Below are 23,700 nucleotides of genomic sequence, written 5' to 3' on the forward strand. Positions count from 1 at the left end.
TTCACTCAATGTCTTGGGTTAGGCATTGAGAAAGAGAAATAGAAAGGTGTAATGCCTGAACTTAAGAAACTGGGACAGATATGCAGACAAATTGTTATGCTTTCTTTAAAAGGGGCACGTACATCTCATGAGGTAACGGTAAGAATGCCAAGGATATTACTCCTGTTTTGCCTCCCTTTCCTTCCCAACACCTCTTCCTGTCTGTCTGATGAATGCTTTCCACTTTGGTGTCCTGTACAAATAAATCCTCTTTCTCCTGAGAAGTGCCCTGTATTTGAAAGTTGCCTATTCTCTCCCTTCCCCCTCATCCTCAGCAATGGCTAAATCTTAGCTAATCGTTGCTGAATGGAGTAGTTCACTGGGAGGCATGTGTGTCTAGCAGACATCCGCCAAGAGTTAATTCTTTTTTTTTTTTTTTTTTCCTGAGAGGAGCTTGTTAATCTAAAAGAACCTTTAGTTGGAATGTGTGTGGGAAGTCTTTTTGAGTAGGACCATCTTTGTACCCCTTGTCTGTGAGGTTACCAACCCTTGACTTAAGAACCTAAAATACAAGCTGCTATTGTTTAAATTTCAGAAGGAGGGATTTGTGTTCAAAGTTAGAACTTTCACTTCTTTTATGCATTATGAGTTCTCTACCAAATTTCTTTAAATAAACAGTAAATAATTACCTGTCTTGGATAATTTGAATTAATTTCATACTTTCTCCAGAGGATATGAGCTAATAATTTACTCACTCATATATTCTTGTGTCTTTTTCTTCATCCTAAGTGTACAACATTTAGAGATACCATACTCCCTTTAATTTCTGTCATGGGTGAAAGTGCAGGAATGTGGGGTCTTATGGTAGAAGTTATTCAGAAATTCTCCTGTACATAGTAAAAGAGACGAATTGACGATATTCTGCATATACAGCTTGAACTTTTATTGTCTTATTTCCAAGAACAAGTATTTGGCTGGAGTGATTTTGCTTTCACTGCTTTTGACACAACAGTTCTGGTGAACAGTCTCCCGTTTTCATGTGTCAACAGCTTAGTGATGGAAAAATGTAATTGGTACAATTAAAGAAAATTATTTCGTTGACTGTGAATAACACTGTCAGGAACAGGGAGCTCTTTTGCTAGGTAGTAGATTTTAAAAACAAAGCTGATTAAAGTGGGAAATGTTTCCTCTTAAGCAAACAACCTTCAGAATTTTGATAATGCCTTTTGGGTTCCCCTTTTTTAAAGGCTTGGTTTCTGTTTTTTCCTCTAAGCAGCCCATTAATTCTTAATGGAGAATTACTTAGTTTCTTTCCAATGTACTTTTTGGCTACAAGGTTTGGTCTCATAAATATTAACTTAGCCCCAATGTACTATTTAAAGATGGGTTGAGAGGGAGGGTAGTTTAGTCAGGAGGATGATATGACGAGAATCAGGAGAAGAACATGTTTTATTGTGGAAAGACTTTGGAGACAGACAGACCTATATTTGAATTTTGGTTTTGCTGTTTTTTTTTTTTTCCCGTTACAACTTAGGCAAGTTACTTAACCTACTTAAGCCTCAGTTTCCTCTTTTGGAAAACATAGATAATATCTGCCATATGAAGGATTTTGTCAAAATTAGAGTTAAATCATATAAAGCTATTATCACAGTGCCTGGCATGTGTAGGCAGTTAGCAAATGAGTAATTATAGATATTTTATAGTATATATTCATATCTTAGCAGGTGTTCTTTCCAAGAGAATAATATTCATCTAATATAAACTATATGATTCTGAAGTATTACTTGATAGCAAATATTTTACTAGTTTAGTTTGTTTTTTTATAACAGCTTTATTGAAATATAATTCACATACCATACAATTCCACTAATTAATTTTTTAAACATTTTTTATTGTGAAATATATACGCAGAAGAGTGATAAATTTCAAAATACAGTTTAACAAATAGTTATAGAGCAAATTTCAAAATATGGTATGGGTTACAGTTCTGTAATTTAAGATATTTCCTTCTAGCTGTTCTAATACACTAAAGACTAAAAGAAATATCTTTATAATGATTCAGTAGTCATAATCATTTGTTAAATGCTGTCTTCTCTGTTACAACTCCTCCCTCTCATTTGATCATTCTCTCAGTCTTCAGGAATATTTGGTCAATGCCCTTTCTCACTTCTTCATGCTGAAAAGGGGTGTCGACAATATGGGGTAGAGGAATGCAAATGGTTGATGTTCTTGGAGAGACTGGTAACTTTGGGTTTTAGGGCTTATCTGGCATAGGAACAGTCTAGAGGTTTTAAGTTTCTGAGTGAAACTTTTATACAGTTTCAGTTAGAACCCTGGGTATTCTTTAGGATTTTCAGGAATACTGTTGGTTGGGGCTTGTTATACTGTGGCAATTTACAATATCAAGACTGTTTTTAAATTTTATTTTTTGACCAGTTGGTTTTCATTGAAAATTTTACATTATCTCAGTAGTAATCTGGAAGTACCTTGCATTTGTATAGTAAGCATTCAATAAGTGATTGACAAATGTGTAAATTTCAGTTTATGCTGGACAGATAAAAAGAAACAACCAAATCCGAGTTTTAAGCTTAAATGCCAGATATTTGCTCTTTTCCTCCTCTACCAATTTGGATTAATGGCTAAAAACCTTCCATGTGAATACCTGGAAACAAATAAGGAGTCAGGCGGGAGGAAGGGGTGGCCCTCTCATCTTCCTGCCAGAGGAAGAACTGGAGCTGGGTTTCCCTTATCTTTCAGGATCAAGTCATCCAGTTAATGAATGCAATCTTCAGTAAGAAGAATTTTGAGTCGCTCTCAGAAGCTTTCAGCGTGGCCTCTGCTGCTGCTGCTCTTTCTCGGAATCGCTACCATGTGCCAGTTGTTGTTGTACCCGAGGGCTCTCCTTCCAATACTCATGAACAGGCTGTCCTGAGGGTATGGCTTCCATGCCCAAAATGTGCCTCTCTGATTGCCATTTCCAGTGCAAGCGTCTCAGAAATGTAAAGGCAGGCAATTGTCGTCCCCACGAGAACATACCCATGAAACTTAGGGCAAGGCTATTTCCCTTAGCCTAGAAATGGGAACATGACCATGGGTCTGACCTAGTCATAGAACCTTCTCTTACCAAAACTTTGTTTCCCTCTAAGAAGAATTTAATATTATAGGCATACTTTTATTAATATGTAAGAAAACTGCAGTTCTGGGTCCAAAACTCCAGATGTATAGAGAAGTCTTGCTTCTAAAATGTATTACCCAGTACCAAAACCTTCTAGACCTTCCTCATTTAAGACAGCTGTTTTTAACTCTGGAGTAATTCTGGTGCTGACAGTGCCTCTTCTTGCCTCTTCATTGCACAGTCCTCCCTCTCACTCAGCGTTAAGCATAGACTTCTTTTTTGTGTTAACTCTTTGTATAGAGCAAATGCACAAATCTTGAGTACATTAGATGTTTCATTTCAAATGAGGCATCTGTTGCTGTCGTTTGGAATGACGTCTTATCTTAGTGATAATCTAAGATCTTCATAAGAAATTATTTTATTTTGTCTAAATTTTGGATTTCCACATAGGACAGCCCATCTGTCCCATAAGTTCTACTTTAATGGCCCCTGCATGAGGAAGTGCCCTTACTTCAAAGTTGCCTGTCTTCTCCCTACTCGTAACTCAAATCCCCTCAATAAAGACTGCGGTGAGAAATAACCTAATTAATATAGTTCGCCAAAAGCCAAGTGGGGATAAGAGAGCAAAGTGGCAAACGTATTGGCTTTGAAGTTAGAGATTTGAGTCCTGGCTTAATCACTTAATTAGCCGTGTGAACTTTGGCAGACTCTTAACCTCTTTGGCCTCAGTTTCTTCATCCGTAAAAGAGGGATTATGTTTTCTATTTCCTAAAATTGATACACGGATTTACATAAAGGGGCTACCTAGTACCTGGCAAATAGTTGGCTTTCAACAAATGATAGTTATTAATATTATCCATTTTTCCTCAGTTTTCCCATTGCCAGGGCCTTCCTAAAGTATTTTTCTTTCTAATGATTTTTTTAAAGGTACTGTTGTATAGAGGTTAGAACAGGGGATCAGAAAGTAGGAAAATAACTGTCTGTGATTTGGGGCCATTTTCTTTCCCTGGACTCTAGTTTCCTCATGTGAAAAAATGAGATAATTGGGCAAGGTCATTTTTAAGGTCCCTGTATAATTTATCTCATCCCTAATCTAATGATGTTTTTCCAGTATTTGATCTCTGATTGATAGCAGACCAAAGGCCAGTGAAGATTTCCTGAAGTACAGTGTTTCCTCCTCTGTAGAGCTTGTTCCCTATAGATAAAGCACCTCAGAAACAAGATCCTTCAGTCTTTGTTGCTACAGATAACTTTTTTCTTTCTTTCCAGTTGCAAGTCACTAATGTTTTATCCCAGCCTCTGACTCAGGCCACTGTTAAACTAGAACACGCTAAATCTGTTGCTTCTAGAGCCACTGTCCTCCAGAAGACATCTTTCACCCCTGTAGGGTAAGTCCTGAGGATACTTCTACAAGGCGCCAATATATTTGTTTTGCGAAATTGACCTGCAGCAAATATAACCTAGATTAATGTGGATACTAATAGTATCAAGACCATAAAACCAAATTTACTTAAACTTTGATTAAGTAAATTTTACTTAGTAATATCAAAATCCTGTAGTTGTATAAGGTTTTTTTTTTTTTTTTTTACTGCTACTTTGGCCAATTTTAAGTGTACAATTCAGTGGCATAATTACATTAACAATGTACAACCATTGCTGCTATCCAGTACCAAAACTTTTTCATCACCCCAAATAACAGCTGCCCATTAATTACTAACTCCTTATTCTACCTCCTCCCAACCCCTGGTTACTTTTAATCTACTTTCTGTCTTTATGTATTTGCTTTTCCTTGATAACTTCATGTGAGTGAAATCATACAATGTTTGTCTTTTTGTGTCTGGCTTATTTCACTTAGCATGTTTTTACAGTTCATCCATGTTATAGTATGTATCAGCACTTTATTCCTTTTTATGGCTGCATAGTATTCCATTGTGTGGATAGATCCCATTTGATTATCCATTCATCTGTTGACAGACACTTGCATTATTTCCACCTTTCAGCTATAGTGAATAATGCTGCTGTGAACATTGGTGTACTAGTATCTGAGTCCTTCCTTTCAATTCTTTTGGGTATAGAAGTAGAATTGCTAGATCATATGGTAATTCTGTTTAACTTTCTGAGAAACTGCCAAACTGTTTTCCACAGGAGCTGCACCATTTTACATTCCCACCAGCAATGCATAAGGGTTCTGATTTCTCCACATCTTTGCCAATACTTGTTATTTTCCTTTTTTTTTTTAACAACAGTCATCTGAGTCTGTATGAAATGATATATCTCATTGTGGTTTTGATTTACATAAGTCAATGATTTTTAAAACTAAACATTTTTCTTTGGTTTTACTGTTGCCTTCCCTGTATATTCCTAGTTGGTTCTGTCTTGTTATTGTGATATAAGTAGCTATTTTTAAATTTAATACTTTTTTTTGATATATAGGTAAAGTATGTTGATTACAGGAAAAATATAGAAAATCACAAAATAGAAAATATAAATTATGGGTGACCTCACGACCCAGAGCTAACTATTGTTAACATTTTGCTCTCTTTTTGATCATCTTTTTTTCCTATGCATATAAATATATTTTTTAAATTGAATTAGGATTATGCTTTTTTTCTGTGTAATGCTGTATGATGAACATATGCTCATGGGCTTAAATATTCTACAGTGTAAATGGCTGCATTCTAGTGTTATGTAATTTTTTTTTTTTTTAATTAAGGGTCAATTTTTGAATGAAACTTTGTTAAATGTTGTATTTGTAAGTTAATGAAATAGTCCTGTTCCTTGGGAGCTTCGACTTTTAGAAAAAAATGCATTTATTAGTTCTAAAGATCCATAAGCAAATATGTGAAAGTATAAAGGAAAATAACTTTTAGGGATAAACAGTGGAATAATGAAAGACATCATTAGGATTTTGCTATGTAATTAGAGTCAGGAATTCCCTACCTTTCTTAAAATAAAAATTGTTAACATTTTTATAAAAGATGTGCCTTTTTAATGAAATTCACAAAGCACAGAAAAAGAGAAATAATACAAAAAATTACCCATAGTTCTATACTATACAGTAACCACTTTGAACATTTGGAATATTTCCTTCTACTCTTTTTCATTTTTTTTACGTAATTGTGATCATACTATTCACTTAACTGTTTTGCATTTAATTGTGGAGGGTTACCAGAGGGAGGTAGGTTTTAGAAGCTGAGGTTGGGGGGAACAGGGAAAAAAAACAATTTGGGGAGAGAAGAGTGTTTTAGATAAATTTTACACAGAAAGCAATTATACACAAATAGAATATTGTGGTGCAGACCATGATATATTAACACATCTTAATTGCTGTTTCCTATTGAGTGTACCACTGCCTTCCCTTCCTAGCACATGAGAATGTTTATTCAGTTTAGCATCTTGTATTTATATAGTATATCAACAGGAATGGTAGTTACACTGTCTTGAAATCTAAGCTGTGCATTTATTTGTAAAATCAAGTTTATCAGAAACCTATAGATCCCAGGTAAACAAAATTCTCCCAAACATCCCAATTTTAGTATTAAGTCCGTCATATCACTCTCAAATTTTAGCTACGGGGGTGGGGGGAATTAGGTTGTACATGATAAAATCAAAATTCATTAGCTTAATGAACTTGACTGTCATACCTCTATTTAGTAATTGTGAGCATAAGCTTCATAGTAGGAATATTGGGAATTTGGTGTTTCTTGAGAATAAATAGGCATAAGAATGCCCACTTGGATTTTTTCAAAAAGTAAAGGAATAAATTTAATATAGGCTTGGAAAGCAAGGCAACAATGCTACATTGCATTTGTGATGATGGTACATTTGATTGAAGTAGCCTGCCTTTACCATGCAAGACTCTTGTAGGTGTAGTTTTTGTTTTCTTTAATTGCATTGTATTTTTTGTTGCTATCATAAGAGAGAACAAACTGGAATGTTTTATGATCATTGTATAGCAATAGCTTTTTGCCTTTCAGAGTTCTGGGTAAAAAAATGTGTTAGATCTGTAATTAAAGTCTTTTTTTTTAAAACACTACATCTATTTAAGAAAAAAAAAATTTTAATGTGGGCAAAACTTAAAAACTCTAAGGATGAAATTGCCTAAATGGGGAGAGAAGTTAAAAAGGCAAGAAGTAGTAGTATAGCCCTAGACTGTCTCAAGGAGTACCTTCTTCTGCAACTCCTTTTTGTTATATATATATGTGACATTCCTATGTGAGTTCTTGCTAACCTCATTGTCATTCTTAACAGGGACATTTTTGAACTAAACTTCATGAATGTCAAATTTTCCAGTGGTTATTATGATTTCTCTGTCAGAGTTGAAGGTGACAACCGTTACATTGCAAATAACGTAGAGGTAAGTGCTCTTTTTGTCATCCCATTGCCATGACAGTATAGCCAAGGAAGTGAACAACTAGGCACACAGCATTATTTTTCCAATATATTGAATTCACATTGGGACCAAACTAGCATAACTATGTTAAGAGAGGTTTGAACTGTGCTGTTTGACAGACTAGTCCAAGGCAATAAATCAAAAATTTGGTCATAGTTAGTTTTCTTTTATTTGTAAATTAAATTCATTCCCCATTATAATTTAGAATTATTGTTACATAAAATTTAAGGAGCAGAGAAAATAAGAATCACCCATAAGTCCACCGAGGCATAAATATTCATAAAATGTTTTGCATGGTAATGCACAAAATAGAAAAAAATATTTATAAATTATATATCTAATAATGGTCTAATATCCAGGCTATATCCAGAATACAATTCAACAACAAAAAGACAAATAAAGCAATTTAAAAATGGACAAACTACATGACCCAGCAACTCCTCTTGTAAGTATATACTGAAAAGAAATTGAAAACAGGTACTCAAACAGATACTTGTACGCTAATGTTCATAGCAGCATTATTCACACTAGCCAAAAGGTGGAAATAACCCAAGTGTCTGTAAATGGATAAATGGATAAGCAAAACGTGATACATGATTTGGCCATAGGAAGAAATGAAATTGTGAGATACACTATAACTTGGATGAACCTTGAAAACAGTATGTTGAGTGAAATAAGCAAGGACAAATATGTTATGATTTAACTTATATGAAAAAATGTAGAAATAGTAAGTTCATTGAGTCAGAAAGTAGATTAGAAGTCACCAGTGAATGGGGGAGGGGAGTGGAGGGAGTTGTTGCTTGATGGGTACAGAGTATACATTTTGGGTGGGGCAAAAAATGGGCAAAGGATCCTGTAAGGAGGATAAACAAATGGACAGCAAGCACAAGAAGATGCTCAACATCATTAATAACTCAGGAAATGCAAATCACAACCACAATGAGACACCACTTCTCATCCCCTGTGATGGCTATAATAAAAAAAAAAGGGGACAATAACAATGTTGGTGACAATGTGGAAAAATTAGAACTCTCATACATTGCTGGTTAGAATGTAAAATGGTGTAGCCTCTGTGAAAAACTGTTTGGCAGTGCCTCAAAAAGCTAAACTTAGAGTTGTCGTATGGCCCAGCAATTCCACTCCTAGGTATATACCCAAGAAAATTGAAAACATATGTCCATAAAGAAGTTGTACACAAATCTTCAAAGCTAGTACTATTCACAGTTGCCCAAAACTGGAAACAACACAAATATCAAACAATATATGAATAGGTAAACAAACTGTATTCTGTCCATACAGTGGAATATTATTCAGCCATAAAAAAAAACAGAATGAAGTACTGATACATGCTACAACATCGATGAACTTTGAAAACATATTAAGTGAAAGAAGCCAGAGACATAAGGCCACATGTTGTATGATTCCATTTATATAAAATGTTCAGAACAGGCAAATCCATGAGACAGAAAGCAGTTTAGTGGTTGCCAGGGGCTGGAGGGAAAAGAAAATACAGTAACAGCTTAATGGGTACAGCATTTAATTTGGGGGGTGATGAACATGTTCTGGAACTCAGATAGTGACGATGGTTACACAACACTTAAATGCACAAATGCCACTGAATTGTATACTTATAAATTATTAAAATGGTGACTTTAACAAAAAAAAGCTTTTGTGCAGTGGGCCTTGGGAGGTTGGGAAAGTACTTGATGCTAATTAGATGAAGAAAAGTGTCAAGTGCATAGCACTATAATGAGGCTATCTGGGTAGAACACAAAAAAAATCAGTAATCTTTCATAATGAATTATTTTACAAATGTTTAGCGAACAGAAGCTAAACTCTAGTTGAATTGAATATCCAAGCAGCTTTAAGGATAGAAAACTATGCCTCATTTATCTGATGCTTTGTGGGAATATGATAGTTCATGTTAGTGGTTTTGCCAGCAAATTGAAGTTTTATTCATTCAGGCATTGTGGATTATTTACCTTTTTGGATGGGAATTTGTTTAAGATGAATTACACGTTCCCTTGCTTTCTTATGGAATATGGTTCAACCTTTTCTTACTCTAAATTAGGGCCATCCATGTGTATCCTTATTGAATGCCTATTACAGGGTGGAGTCATCTTCATTTGGTAGAGGAGGCTTGAAGAGGTAAAGTAACTTGTCTGAGATCACCCAGTCTGTGGGTAGATCCCTGCACAATTTCAGTGTAGTTAGTATGCCCTGGCGCTTATAGAGCTGGTCTTGGTAGCTGCAGAGCTGTGTGCAGCTCCAGCAGCTGGGTTTTTATACTTCTTTCTCCTCCCCCACTTTCAGCTGTCCTTTTCTCAGTGTTTCTTCTGTTGTGTCTTTGCTGTATTTATTTGACTACATTTTCATGCATTCCATGCAGTGGAGACCTTGGGGTGGTACTATGCCTTTCCAGACAGTAAATGTATGCTCTTTGTAACAAGTATTTTCTTCATTATTCAAAGGCCATTTTCCAATGATTTTCTTTGTTTTTTTAATAAAAACATTTTGTCTTTTCATTTTGATATGTTTTCAGTCTTAATAAAAGTTTTAAAAAAACTGCAAAGAATTCCCATATACACTTCACCCAGCGTCCCCAAGTGTTACCATCTTATATAACTGGAGTATAATTATCAAAACCAGGAAATTCACATTGAAACAGTACTATTCACTTATCTATAGACTGTAAGTCAAATTTCACCAGTTGTCCCACTAGTGTCCCTTTTCTGGTTTAGGATTCAATCCAGGGTCAGATATTCCTTTAGTTATCATGTGCCTTTAGTCTCCTCCAATTTAGGAAAGTTTCTTTGTCTTTCACAACCTTGACACTTTTGAAGAATACCAGCCAGTTACTTTGTAGAGTGTCTTTCGGGCTTGTCTGATATTTCCGATATTTCCTCATGATTAAATTGAGGTCATGCAGTTGTATAAAAATGTAGCTTATGAGGGGTGACAATGGGATTGGGAAAGCCATAAGGACCACACTCCACTTTGTCTAGTTTATGGATGGATGAGTAGAAAAATAGGGGAAGGAAACAAACAGACAAAGGTACCCAGTGTTCTTTTTTACTTCAATTGCTCTTTTTCACTCTAATTATTATTCTTGTTATTTTTGTGTGTGTGCTAATGAAGGTGTCAGGGATTGATTTAGGTGATGACTGTACAACTATGTAATGGTACTGTGAACAATCGAATGTACGATTTGTTTTGTATGACTGCGTGGTATGTGAATATATCTCAATAAAATGAAGATAAAAAAAAAAAATTCAGGTCATGTATTTTTGGCAAGCATACTCCAAGAATAATGCTCTGCCCTTCTTGGTGCATTGTATCAGGAAGTATATAATGCTGATAAGTCTCATTTCTGGTGTTGTTAACTTCGATCACTTGTTTAAGGTGGTATCTGCTAGGTTTTTCTACTGCAAAGTTGCTGGTTTTCCACTTTGTAATTAATAAAATCTTGTGGGGAGATTCCTTGAGACTCTGCAAATAACCAGATGATTCTTGCCTTTAACAGTTATTACTGTGGGATCTGCCAAAAGGTGACTTTGTCCTTTCTTCATTCTTCTGTATTTATTAATTGATATTCTGTTGGTTTTTTTGTTTTTGTAAAAAGCTGTCCCTTCTTTCCATTTTTAAATAATTTACTCAATTACTTATAACAGTATGGACCCATGTATATTTATTTACTTTATAGGTTATGATCCATTGCTGTCATCATTTATTGTGTCACCCATATTATTTGAAGAACTTCTCAAGTTGACTCCTGTGATGCTGTTTTTATTTTAATGAAAGGAGAAGGCAGCTAGAAAGTTTGACCTTTTCAAAAGTAGGGCTTACTTAACATAGGTAAATCAAAACACTTGTATATGAGGTTTGGCAGAAAGGAGGATATTTTCTCTTTGCCCGATGTCTGACCTTTTGGGACATAAGACAGCTGATCCTAGTCCATTCATTAACACAAAATTTGGATAGAAAATATTATAGTATGTACCAGATTCTTTTAATGTTATTTTCCTTCATTAAAGGGCCTTATTTGCAACCTAACACATTAAAAGGCAAGCTTGTTCTTTTTTTTTTTTTTTTTTTTTTTGCCTGAAATATCTTCTTCCACTTTCCCAATCTTGGTATCAACCTATTCAGCCATGCTCCAAGCTCATACCTCACCATCGTGCTTGAGCCCATCCTTTTTCTTCACTTCTGACTTATGGTCAGTCACCAAGTCCTCTTGATGCCGTCTCTGAATTTCTTGCATGAGTTTGTTGTTCTTCAGTCCCAGTGTTCCTATTTAGGGCCTTATTTTCTCTCCTTTAGACTATTACAGTAATTTCTAACTAGTTTCATTGTCTTTAATATCTGCCCCTTCCATTTAATTTTCTGTAAGTGTCACTAGAAAGATATAATCACATTGTTCCTTTGATTAAACATATCTTTGGTTCCCTGTTGCCTGTGAGCAAGGTGCAGACACAGCATGGTTTAGAAGGTCCTCCACAAGGCACACGCACATGCTTCAGTGTAGGTGTACCCCCACCATGCCCCAAGCTCCACCCACCCTTGGCTGCATACTGTTCCTCAAGTGTACCTTACATGTATGCTTGTACATTACATGTACCTCCATTCAGGTTGTTTCCTTTCTGGAGAATGTTCTTCCCTTCCCTTGCTCATGTGCTAAACTCCTACCCATCCATAAGGCCTAGTTCAAATGTTGTTCTTTCATATGTGCTCTCTTATAAAACTTTATTTTTTAGTATGGAATATTTCAAATATACCGAAGAGAACAGGGAATCTCCTTCAAACCCTAACATTTTGCTATCTTTGCTACAATTTTTTTTGTAGGAAATAAAACCCTGTAGATTGAATTTAAGATCTCTCTGTATTCCTTGAACACTTTTTCTTCCTTCCTTCCCCAGATTTTGGGGTTTATTGTTCTAATACCAGTCTTTATATTTCTGCTACATATATGTGTTTTCAGACAGTTTATTGCATTGATTTGCATGTTTTCAAACTTTATAAATTACAGCATACTGTTTATATCCTTTTGCAATTTGTTTTGCTTAATATTAATTTTATGAAAATTAGCCATATTTATGCATGTAGAACTAGAGCTCTATGCATAAACATTGATAATTTTCAGGAAATTATCTTCTATTTATGAATAAATATAATTTTATGAAATCATTTTACTGTTGGACATTTAGGTTTTCCCTGTGATAAACAATGCTGCGGTGAATATCCTTGTACATGTTCCCTTACGCAAAGGTTTTGTTTATCTGGAATGACATTGTGTGGTTTTGGATGTCCTCATCTTCCAGCTTTATTAGGTATTGCCAAATTGCTCTTTTCTTTGTATTCTTGCCAATATTAGGTATCATCAGTTTTGATAATCTGATGGATGTGAAACGGTGTCGTGTTTTAATGTTTTTCCTCAGTTACTAGTAAGGTCAAGCACCTTTTCTTGTGTTTGTTTTCTTTTGGTTTTATTAGTCTTTCTATTATTGGTTTTTAGGAGCTCTATATATTCTAGATACTGATCCTTAGTTATAAGCATTGCAGATACCTTCCACCAGTGTTGCTTTTTGGCATCTTTTGATGCAGAAAAGTTTTCTGATTTTATAGTTTTAGCTCTTACATTTAGGTTTCTGATCCATTTTTTTTTTTAATCATCATTTTATTGAGATATATTCACATACCATGCAGTCATACAAAACAAATTGTACTTTCGATTGTTTACAGTACCATTACATAGTTGTACATTCATCACCTAAATCAATCCCTGACACCTTCATTAGCACACACACAAAAATAACAAGAATAATAATTAGAGTGAAAAAGAGCAATTGAAGTAAAAAAGAACACTGGGTACCTTTGTCTGTTTGTTTCCTTCCCCTACTTTTCTACACATCCATCCATAAACTAGACAAAGTGGAGTGTGGTCCTTATGGCTTTCCCAATCCCATTGTCACCCCTCATAAGCTACATTTTTATACAACTGTCTTCGAGATTCATGGGTTCTGGGTTGTAGTTTAATAGTTTCAGGTATCTACCACCAGCTACCCCAATTCTTTAGAACCTAAAAAAGGTTGTCTAAAGTGTGCGTAAGAGTGCCCACCAGAGTGACCTCTCGGCTCGTTTAGGAATCTCTCTGCCACTGAAGCTTATTTCATTTCCTTTCACATCCCCCTTTTGGTCAAGAAGATGTTCTCCATCCCACGATGCCGGGTCTACATTCCTCCCCGGGAGTCATATTCCACGTTGCCAGGGAGATTCACTTCCCTGGGTGTCTGATCCCACGTAGGGGGGAGGGCAGTGATTTCACCTTTCAAGTTGGCTTAGCCAGAGAGAGAGGGCCACATCTGAGCAACAAAGAGGCATTCAGGAGGAGACTCTTAGGCACAAATACAGGGAGGCCTAGCCTCTCCTTTGCAGCAACCGTCTTCCCAAGGGTAAAACTTATGGTAGAGGGCTCAACCCATCAAACCACCAGTCCCCTATGTCTGTGGTCATGTTAGCAACCATGGAGGTGGGGTAGGCGAATACCCCTGCATTCTCCACAGGCTCCTAAAGGGGGCACTACATCTTTTTTTTTTTTTCCTTGTTTGTCTTTTTTCTTTCTTTTTTTTTTTTAACTTTCCCTTCTTTTTTAAATCAACTGTATGAAAAAAAAAGTTAAAAAGAAAACAAACATACAATAAAAGAACATTTCAAAGAGACCATAACAAGGGAGTAAGAAAAAGACAACTAACCTAAGATAACTGCTTAACTTCCAACATGTTCCTACTTTACCCCAAGAAAGTTACATAATATAGCAACATTTCTGTGAACTTGTTCCTACTATATCCATCAGAAACCAACAGACCATAGTCATTTCTGGGCATCCCCAGAACGTTAAATAGCTTATCTGTTCTTGGATTGCTGTTCCCCCTTCCTTAATTGCTCTCTACTGCTAGTTCCCCTACATTCTACATTATAAACCATTTGTTTTACATTTTTCAAAGTTCACATTAGTGGTAGCGTATAATATTTCTCTTTTTGTGTCTGGCTTATTTCGCTCAGCATTATGTCTTCAAGGTTCATCCATGTTGTCATATGTTTCACGAGATCGTTCCTTCTTACTGCCGCGTAGTATTCCATCGTGTGTATATACCACATTTTATTTATCCACTCATCTGTTGAAGGACATTTGGGTTGTTTCCATCTCTTGGCAATTGTGAATAATGCTGCTATGAACATTGGCGTGCAGATATCTGTTCGTGTCACTGCTTTCCGATCTTCCGGGTATATACCGAGAAGTGCAATCGCTGGATCGAATGGTAGCTCTATATCTAGTTTTCTAAGGAACTGCCAGACTGACTTCCAGAGTGGCTGAACCATTATACAGTCCCACCAACAATGAATAAGAGTTCCAATTTCTCCACATCCCCTCCAGCATTTGTAGTTTCCTGTTTGTTTAATGGCAGCCATTCTAACCGGTGTTAGATGGTATCTCATTGTGGTCTTAATTTGCATCTCTCTAATAGCTAGTGAAGCTGAACATTTTTTCATGTGTTTCTTGGCCATTTGTATTTCCTCTTCAGAGAACTGTCTTTTCATATCTTTTGCCCATTTTATAATTGGGCTGTCTGTACTACTGTCATTGAGTTGTAGGATTTCTTTGTATATGCAAGATATCAGTCTTTTGTCAGATACATGGTTTCCAAAAATTTTTTCCCATTGAGTTGGCTGCCTCTTTACCTTTTTGAGAAATTCCTTTGAGGTGCAGAAACTTCTAAGCTTGAGGAGTTCCCATTTATCTATTTTCTCTTTTGTTGCTTGTGCTTTGGGTGTAAAGTCTAGGAAGTGGCCGCCTAATACAAGGTCTTGAAGATGTTTTCCTACATTATCTTCTAGGAGTTTTATGGTACTTTCTTTTTTTTTTTTTTTTTAATCATCATTTTATTGAGATATATTCACATACCACGCAGTCATACAAAACAAATTGTACTTTCGATTGTTTACAGTACCATTACATAGTTGTACATTCATCACCTAAATCAATCCCTGACACCTTCATTAGCACACACACAAAAATAACAAGAATAATAATTAGAGTGAAAAAGAGCAATTGAAGTAAAAAAGAACACTGGGTACCTTTGTCTGTTTGTTTCCTTCCCCTACTTTTCTACACATCCATCCATAAACTAGACAAAGTGGTGTTTGGTCCTTATGGCTTTCCCAATCCCATTGTCACCCCTCATAAGCTACATTTTTATACAACTGTCTTCGAGATTCATGGGTTCTGGGTTGTAGTTTGATAGTTTCAGGTATCCACCACCAGCTACCCCAATTCTTTAGAACCTAAAAAGGGTTGTCTAAAGTGTGCATAAGAGTGCCCACCAGAGTGACCTCTCGGCTCCTTTTGGAATCTCTCTGCCACTGAAGCTTATTTCATTTCCTTTCACATCCCCCTTTTGGTCAAGAAGATGTTCTCCGTCCCACGGTGCCAGGTCTACATTCCTCCCTGGGAGTCATATTCCACGTTGCCAGGGAGATTCACTTCCCTGGGTGTCTGATCCCACGTAGGGGGGAGGGCAGTGATTTCACCTTTCAAGTTGGCTTAGCCAGAGAGAGAGGGCCACATCTGAGCAACAAAGAGGCATTCAGGAGGAGACTCTTAGGCACAAATACAGGGAGGCCTAGCCTCTCCTTTGCAGCAACCGTCTTCCCAAGGGTAAAACTTATGGTAGAGGGCTCAACCCATCAAACCACCAGTCCCCTATGTCTGTGGTCATGTTAGCAACCATGGAGGTGGGGTAGGCGAATACCCCTGCATTCTCCACAGGCTCCTCAAGGGGGCACTACATCTTTTTTTTTTTTTTTTTTTTCCCTTGTTTGTCTTTTTTCTTTTTCTTTTTCTTTTTTTTTTTTTTTAACTTTCCCTTCTTTTTTCAAATCACCTGTGTGAAAAAAAAAAGTTAAAAAGAAAACAAACATACAATAAAAGAGCATTTCAAAGAGACCATAGCAAGGGAGTAAGAAAAAGACAACTAACCTAAGATAACTGCTTAACTTCCAACATGTTCCTACTTTACCCCAAGAAAGTTACATAATATAGCAACATTTCAGTGAACTTGTTCCTACTACAACCATCAGAAATTAACAGACCATAGTCATTTCTGGGCATCCCCAGAACGTTAAATAGCTTATCTGTTCTTCCTGGATTATTGTTCCGCCTTCCTTAATTGCTCTCTACTGCTAGTTCCCCTACATTCTACATTATAAACCATTTGTTTTACATTTTTCAAAGTTCACATTATTGGTAGCATATAATATTTCTCTTTTTGTGCCTGGCTTATTTCGCTCAGCATTATGTCTTCAAGGTTCATCCATGTTGTCATATGTTTCACCAGATCGTTCCTTCTTACTGCCGCGTAGTATTCCATCGTGTGTATATACCACATTTTATTTATCCACTCATCTGTTGAAGGACATTTGGGTTGTTTCCATCTCTTGGCAATTGTGAATAATGCTGCTATGAACATTGGCGTGCAGATATCTGTTCGTGTCACTGCTTTCCGATCTTCCGGGTATATACCGAGGACTGCAATCGCTGGATCGAATGGTAGCTCTATATCTAGTTTTCTAAGGAACTGCCAGACTGACTCCCAGAGTGGCTGAACCATTATACAGTCCCACCAACAATGAATAAGAGTTCCAATTTCTCCACATCCCCTCCAGCATTTGTAGTTTCCTGTTTGTTTAATGGCAGCCATTCTAACCGGTGTTAGATGGTATCTCATTGTGGTCTTAATTTGCATCTCTCTAATAGCTAGTGAAGCTGAACATTTTTTCATGTGTTTCTTGGTCATTTGTATTTCCTCTTCAGAGAAGTGTCTTTTCATATCTTTTGCCCATTTTATAATTGGGCTGTCTGTATTATTGTCATTGAGTTGTAGGATTTCTTTGTATATGCAAGATATCAGTCTTTTGTCAGATACATGGTTTCCAAAAATTTTTTCCCATTGAGTTGGCTGCCTCTTTACTTTTTTGAGAAATTCCTTTGAGGTGCAGAAACTTCTAAGCTTGAGGAGTTCCCATTTATCTATTTTCTCTTTTGTTGCTTGTGCTTTGGGTGTAAAGTCTAGGAAGTGGCCTCCTAATACAAGGTCTTGAAGATGTTTTCCTACATTATCTTCTCGGAGTTTTATGGTACTTTCTTTTATATTGAGATCTTTGGTCCATTTTGAGTTAATTTTTGTGTAGGGGGTGAGGTAGGGGTCCTCTTTCATTCTTTTGGATATGGATATCCAACTCTCCCAGCCCCATTTGTTGAAAAGACCATTATGGCTCAGTTCGGTGACTTTGGGGGCCTTATCAAAGATCAGTCGGCCATAGATCTGAGGGTCTATCTCTGAATTCTCAATTCGATTCCATTGATCTATATGTCTATCTTTGTGCCAGTACCATGCTGTTTTGGCAACTGTGGCTTTATAATAAGCTTCAAAGTCAGGGAGTGTAAGTCCTCCCACTTCGTTTTTCTTTTTAGAGTGTCTTTAGCAATTCGAGGCATCTTCCCTTTCCAAATAAATTTGATAACTAGCTTTTCCAAGTCTGCAAAGTAGGTTGTTGGAATTTTGATTGGGATTGCATTGAATCTGTAGATGAGTTTGGGTAGAATTGACATCTTAATGACATTTAGCCTTCCTATCCATGAACATGGAATATTTTTCCATCTTTTAAGGTCCCCTTCTATTTCTTTTAGTAGAGTTATGTAGTTTTCTTTGTATAGGTCTTTTACATCTTTGGTTAAGTTGATTCCTAGGTACTTGATTTTTTTAGTTGCTATTGAAAATGGTATCTTTTTCTTGAGTGTCTCTTCAGTTTGTTCATTTCTAGCATATAGAAACATTACTGACTTATGTGCATTAATCTTGTATCCCGCTACTTTGCTAAATTTGTTGATTAGCTCTAGTAGGTGTATCGTTGATTTCTCAGGGTTTTCTAGATATAAGATCATATCATCTGCAAACAATGACAGTTTTACTTCTTCTTTTCCAATTTGGATGCCTTTTATTTCTTTGTCTTGCCGGATTGCCCTGGCTAGCACTTCCAGCACAATGTTGAATAACAGTGGTGACAGCGGGCATCCTTGTCTTGTTCCTGATCTTAGAGGGAAGGCTTTCAGTCTCTCACCATTGAGTACTATGCTGGCTGTGGGTTTTTCATATATGCTCTTTATCATGTTGAGGAAGTTTCCTTCAATTCCTACCTTTTGAAGTGTTTTTATCAAAAAGGGATGTTGGATTTTGTCAAATGCTTTTTCAGCATCTATTGAGATGATCAATTGATTTTTCCCTTTCGAGTTTTTAATGTGTTGTAATACATTGATTGTTTTTCTTATGTTGAACCATCCTTGCATGCCTGGAATGAACCCCACTTGGTCATGGTGTATGATTTTTTTAATGTGTCTTTGGATTCGATTTGCAAGTATTTTGTTGAGGATTTTTGCATCTATATTCATTAGGGAGATTGGCCGGTAGTTTTCCTTTTTTGTAGCATCTTTGCCTGGTTTTGGTATTAGATTGATGTTAGCTTCATAAAATGAGTTAGGTAGTGTTCCATTTTTTTCAATGTTTTGAAAGAGTTTGAGTAAGATTGGTGTCAGTTCTTTCTGGAAAGTTTGGTAGAATTCCCCTGTGAAGCCATCTGGCCCTGGGCATTTATTTGTGGGAAGATTTTTGATGACTGATTGGATCTCTTTGCTTGTGATGGGTTGGTTGAGGTCTTCTATTTCTTCTCTGGTCAGTCTAGGTTGTTCATATGTTTCCAGGAAATTGTCCATTTCTTCTACATTATCCAGTTTGTTGCCATACAGTTGTTCATAATATCCTCTTATAATTTTTTTAATTTCTTCAGGATCTGCAGTTATGTCACCTTTTTCATTCATTATTTTGTTTATATGGGTCTTCTCTCTTGATTTTGTCAGTGTAGCTAGGGGCTTGTCAATCTTGTTGATCTTCTCAAAGAACCAACTTTTGGTGATATTTATCCTCTCTATTGTTTTTTTGTTCTCTATGTCATTTATTTCTGCTTTAATCCTTGTTATTTCTTTTCTTGTACTTGGTTTAGGATTGGTTTGCTGTTCATTTTCTAGCTTCTTCAGTTGATCCATTAGTTCTTTGATTTTGGCTCTTTCTTCCTTTTTAATATATGCGTTTAGTGCTATAAATTTCCCCCTTAGCACTGCTTTTGCTGCATCCCATAGGTTTTGGTATGTTGTGTTCTCATTTTCATTCGTCTCTATATATTTAGCAATTTCTCTTGCTATTTCTTCTTTAACCCACTGATTGTTTAGGAGTGTGTTGTTTAACCTCCAGGTATTTGTGAATTTTCTAAGTCTCTGATGGTTATTGATTTCTAATTGTATTCCATTGTGGTCAGAGAATGTGCTTTGAATAATTTCAATCTTTTTAAATTTATTGAGGCTTGTTTTATGTCCCAGCATATGATCTATTCTGGAGAAAGTTCCGTGAGCACTAGAAAAGTATGTGTATCCTGGTGATTTGGGATGTAATGTCCTGTATATGTCTGTTAAATCTAATTCATTTATCAGATTGTTTAGGTTTTCAATTTCCTTATTGGTCTTCTGTCTGGTTGATCTATCTATAGGAGAGAGTGATGTGTTGAAGTCTCCCACAATTATTGTGGAAACATCAATTGCTTCCTTTAGTTTTGCCAGTGTTTCTCTCATGTATTTTGTGGCACCTTGATTGGGTGCATAGACATTTACGATTGTTATTTCTTCTTGCTGAATTGCCCCTTTTATTAGTATGTAGTGGCCTTCTTTGTCTCTCAAAACATCCCTGCATTTGAAGTCTATTTTATCTGAGATTAATATTGCTACACCTGCTTTCTTTTGGCTGTAGCTTGCATGAAATATTTTTTTCCATCCTTTCACTTTCAGTTTCTTTGTGTCCCTGTGTCTAAGATGAGTCTCTTGTATGCAACATATTGATGGTTCATTTTTTTTATCCATTCTGCGAATCTATATCTTTTAATTGGGGAGTTTAATCCATTTACATTCAACGTTAACACCGTGAAGGCATTTCTTGAATCGGCCATCTTATCCTTTGGTTTATGTTTGCCATATTTTTCCCTCTCTCTATTAATATCCTTTATTGTACCCATACCGAATCTCTTTAGTACTGAACCTTTCTCCAAGTCTCTCTGTCCTGTCTTTGTTTCTCTGTCTGTAGGGCTCCCTTTAGTATCTCCAGTAGGGCAGGTCTCTTGTTAGCAAATTCTCTCAGCATTTCTTTGTCTGTGAAAAATTTAAGCTCTCCCTCAAATTTGAAGGAGAGCTTTGCTGGATAAAGTATTCTTGGCTGGAAATTTTTCTCACTCAGAATTTTAAATATATCGTGCCACTGCCTTCTCGCCTCCATGGTGGCTGCTGAGTAGTCACTACTTAGTCTTATGCTGTTTCCTTTGTATGTGGTGAATTGCTTTTCTCTTGCTGCTTTCAGAACTTGCTCCTTCTCTTCTATGTTTGACAGTGTGATCAGTATATGTCTCGGAGTGGGTTTTTTTGGATTTATTCTATTTGGAGTTCGCTGAGCATTTATGATTTGTGTATTTATGTTGTTTAGAAGATTTGGGAAGTTTTCCCCAACAATTTCTTTGAATACTCTTCCTAGACCTTTACCCTTTTCTTCCCCTTCTGGGACACCAATGAGTCTTATATTCGGACGTTTCATATTATCTATCATATCCCTGAGGTCCATTTCGGGTTTTTCAATTTTTTTCCCCATTCTTTCTTTTATGCTTTCATTTTCCATTCTGTCATCTTCCAGGTCACTGATTCGTTGTTCAACTTCCTCTAGTCTTGTACTATGAGTGTCCAGAATCTTTTTAATTTGGTCAACAGTTTCTTTAATTTCCATAAGATCATCCATTTTTTTATTTAGTCTTGCAATGTCTTCTTTATGCTCTTCTAGGGTCTTCTTGATTTCCTTCATATCCCGTACTATGGTCTCATTGTTCATCTTTAGTTCTTTGAGTAGCTGCTCTAGGTGCTGTGTCTCTTCTGGTCTTTTGATTTGGGTGCTTGGGCTTGGGTTATCCATATCGTCTGGTTTTTTCATATGCTTTATAATTTTCTGTTGTTTTTGGCCTCGTGGCATTTGCTGAACTTGATAGGGTTCTTTTAGGATTTGTAGACCAACTGAAGTCCTTATCTCTAATTTATCAGATCTACAGCTTCGTGGAGTACACTTTCTCTAACTAACCAGCAGGTGGCGTCCACGAGCCACCTGTTCTCCACAAGCCAGTTCTCCCCTGCTGTGCCTTTGTGGTGAGTGGGGGAGTGAGTCTTGTGGGGCCCAATTGGTGTACCAAGCTTGCGTGTGTAGTTGGTGTTGCCTGCCCTGTATGTGGGGCGTGTTTCTGGGCAGTCGGGGAGGAGGGTGGCCCTAACAATCAAATCTCCCTGATGATCCTAGAGTTTTAAAGCTGCTGCAATAGTCTAATCCTTCAGTTCAGTCCTGCCACAGTTTGTCTCTGCCACTGACCCACAAGTCTTTGGTATTGGCGTATGGCTCCTGAGACTTGCAAGTGGGCCCCTCTTCCAGGCTGTGCACCCCGGGTCCTCTGTTGAGGGATGACTGTGCTATGTCACAGGTGAGTGCCGTCCCCCCAGGGCAGTTCTGGGCTGCTGGGCTGTGTAGGTAGGCTCCCAGTCTGCTCAAATGATGGCTGAATGGGGCTTTGTTAATTCACACTGCTCCACCTTCCCAGCTCTGGGACATTCAGCTGAGGTTGCAGGGAAGGCTAATGTCCACGCCCAGTTTTGTGGTGTGTGCCTGTTATTTGAAGCACTTCCGTCACACTGGGTTGTTTGGGGCAGCTCTGGGCTATAGGGCTGGCGATGGGCAGGAGTGTTTCCTGTCCACCAGGATGGTGGCTGTGAGCGGACACCCCCCTTTTCTTGGGAAGTTGTGTTGTTTAGTGAATTTTCTCAGCCACTGGATTATTGCCTTTTGTCTCAGAGCTCTCTTAGTTCTGCTCTTGACTTGACGTGCCCAAATTGCAATTTTTTGAAGCTTTCTGTATTGGGCTTCTTAGAGTAATTGTTTTAGAAAAAGAAAAAAGGATTTAAAGAAAAAAAAAAAAACAAAAACGGCCCTCCTCAGAGATCTAATGGGTTATTGAATTGCTAATAGACAAAGCAACCAGGGCCATTAAGGAAAGGTCCACAGGGCAGAGAGATCAGCTTTGCTTCGGGATTTGCATATGCGCCTCAAGGCCTGAGCTCCGCCCTTCCCCTTTCTGTGTTCACCAGAACTCCAAAAATCCTCTGCTTTTATTTTGGAGTTTTTCGTGTTTTTTTTTTCTAGGCCTGTCTCCTCTCTGCTGGGCTGGCTGCTCTCAGAGTCTCTGGTGTCTGGTCTCAGTCTATCTATGGTTGGAGTTTGAATCAGTAGAATGAGTTTCCGATAAGAGCAGCCACTGCAGTTCTCCCTTCTCCTTCCCGGAGCTGACAGCCCCTCCTCCCCCGGGACTGAGCCTGGCAGGGAGGGGCGCGGGTCCCCTGGCCGCAAAAACTTACAGATTTCGCTGATCTCAGCAGTTCCACGTTTTCATGAGTGTTGTATGAAGTATGCCCAAAGACAGATTGCTCTGTGGTGTCCAGTCCACGCAGTTCCTGGCTTTTTACCTACTTTCCTGGAGGAGTAACTAAAACTTACAGCTCACCAGTCTGCCATCTTGCCCCGCCTCTCTGATCCATTTTGAGTTAATTTTTGTGTGTGGGGTGAGGTAGGGGGTCCGATCACCTTCTTTTGCATGTGTATATCCAGTTGTCCCAGTACCATTTTTGACAAGACTATTTTTTCCCCATTGAATTGTCTTGACACCCTTGTTAAAAATCAGTCGACCGTAAATATAAGGGTTTATTTCTGGACCCATAATTCTATTCCATTAATCTTACATTTTTGTCCTTATGCCAATGCCAAACTGTCTTGATTATGTAGCACCTTAGCTTTTGTAACATCAAACCTTGCGTTTGTCCAAGTGTTTCTGTGGCTGTTGGAATAATTACCTAAATACAAAATAGCAGAAATGGCTAATAACCGTTATTCATGCAGTGATAACAAGCCGCCCCCCCCCCCCCGTTGGGGCCATTGCTGTTCTTTTCCTTCCCAGTGATTGAGGAAGCATTGCAAAATCTCCT

The 23,700-nt window shown here is 37.3% G+C and overlaps 1 protein-coding gene across 2 annotated transcripts in view; it reads left to right on the forward strand.

The window, feature by feature from the left end:
• RPN2 (ribophorin II) overlaps nt 1-23,700 on the forward strand; it is a 70,328-nt gene that overhangs the window by 26,222 nt on the left and 20,406 nt on the right. For both annotated transcript variants that reach the window (XM_037811391.1, XM_037811392.1), the window contains exons 7-9: nt 2,737-2,913; nt 4,364-4,482; nt 7,346-7,451. In XM_037811391.1, coding sequence (XP_037667319.1) covers nt 2,737-2,913; nt 4,364-4,482; nt 7,346-7,451 — 402 coding nt within the window. The remainder of the gene's footprint in view (nt 1-2,736; nt 2,914-4,363; nt 4,483-7,345; nt 7,452-23,700) is intronic.

The sequence above is a fragment of the Choloepus didactylus genome, chromosome 19, assembly GCF_015220235.1.
Source record: "Choloepus didactylus isolate mChoDid1 chromosome 19, mChoDid1.pri, whole genome shotgun sequence".
Classification (NCBI taxonomy): Eukaryota; Metazoa; Chordata; class Mammalia; order Pilosa; family Megalonychidae; genus Choloepus; species Choloepus didactylus.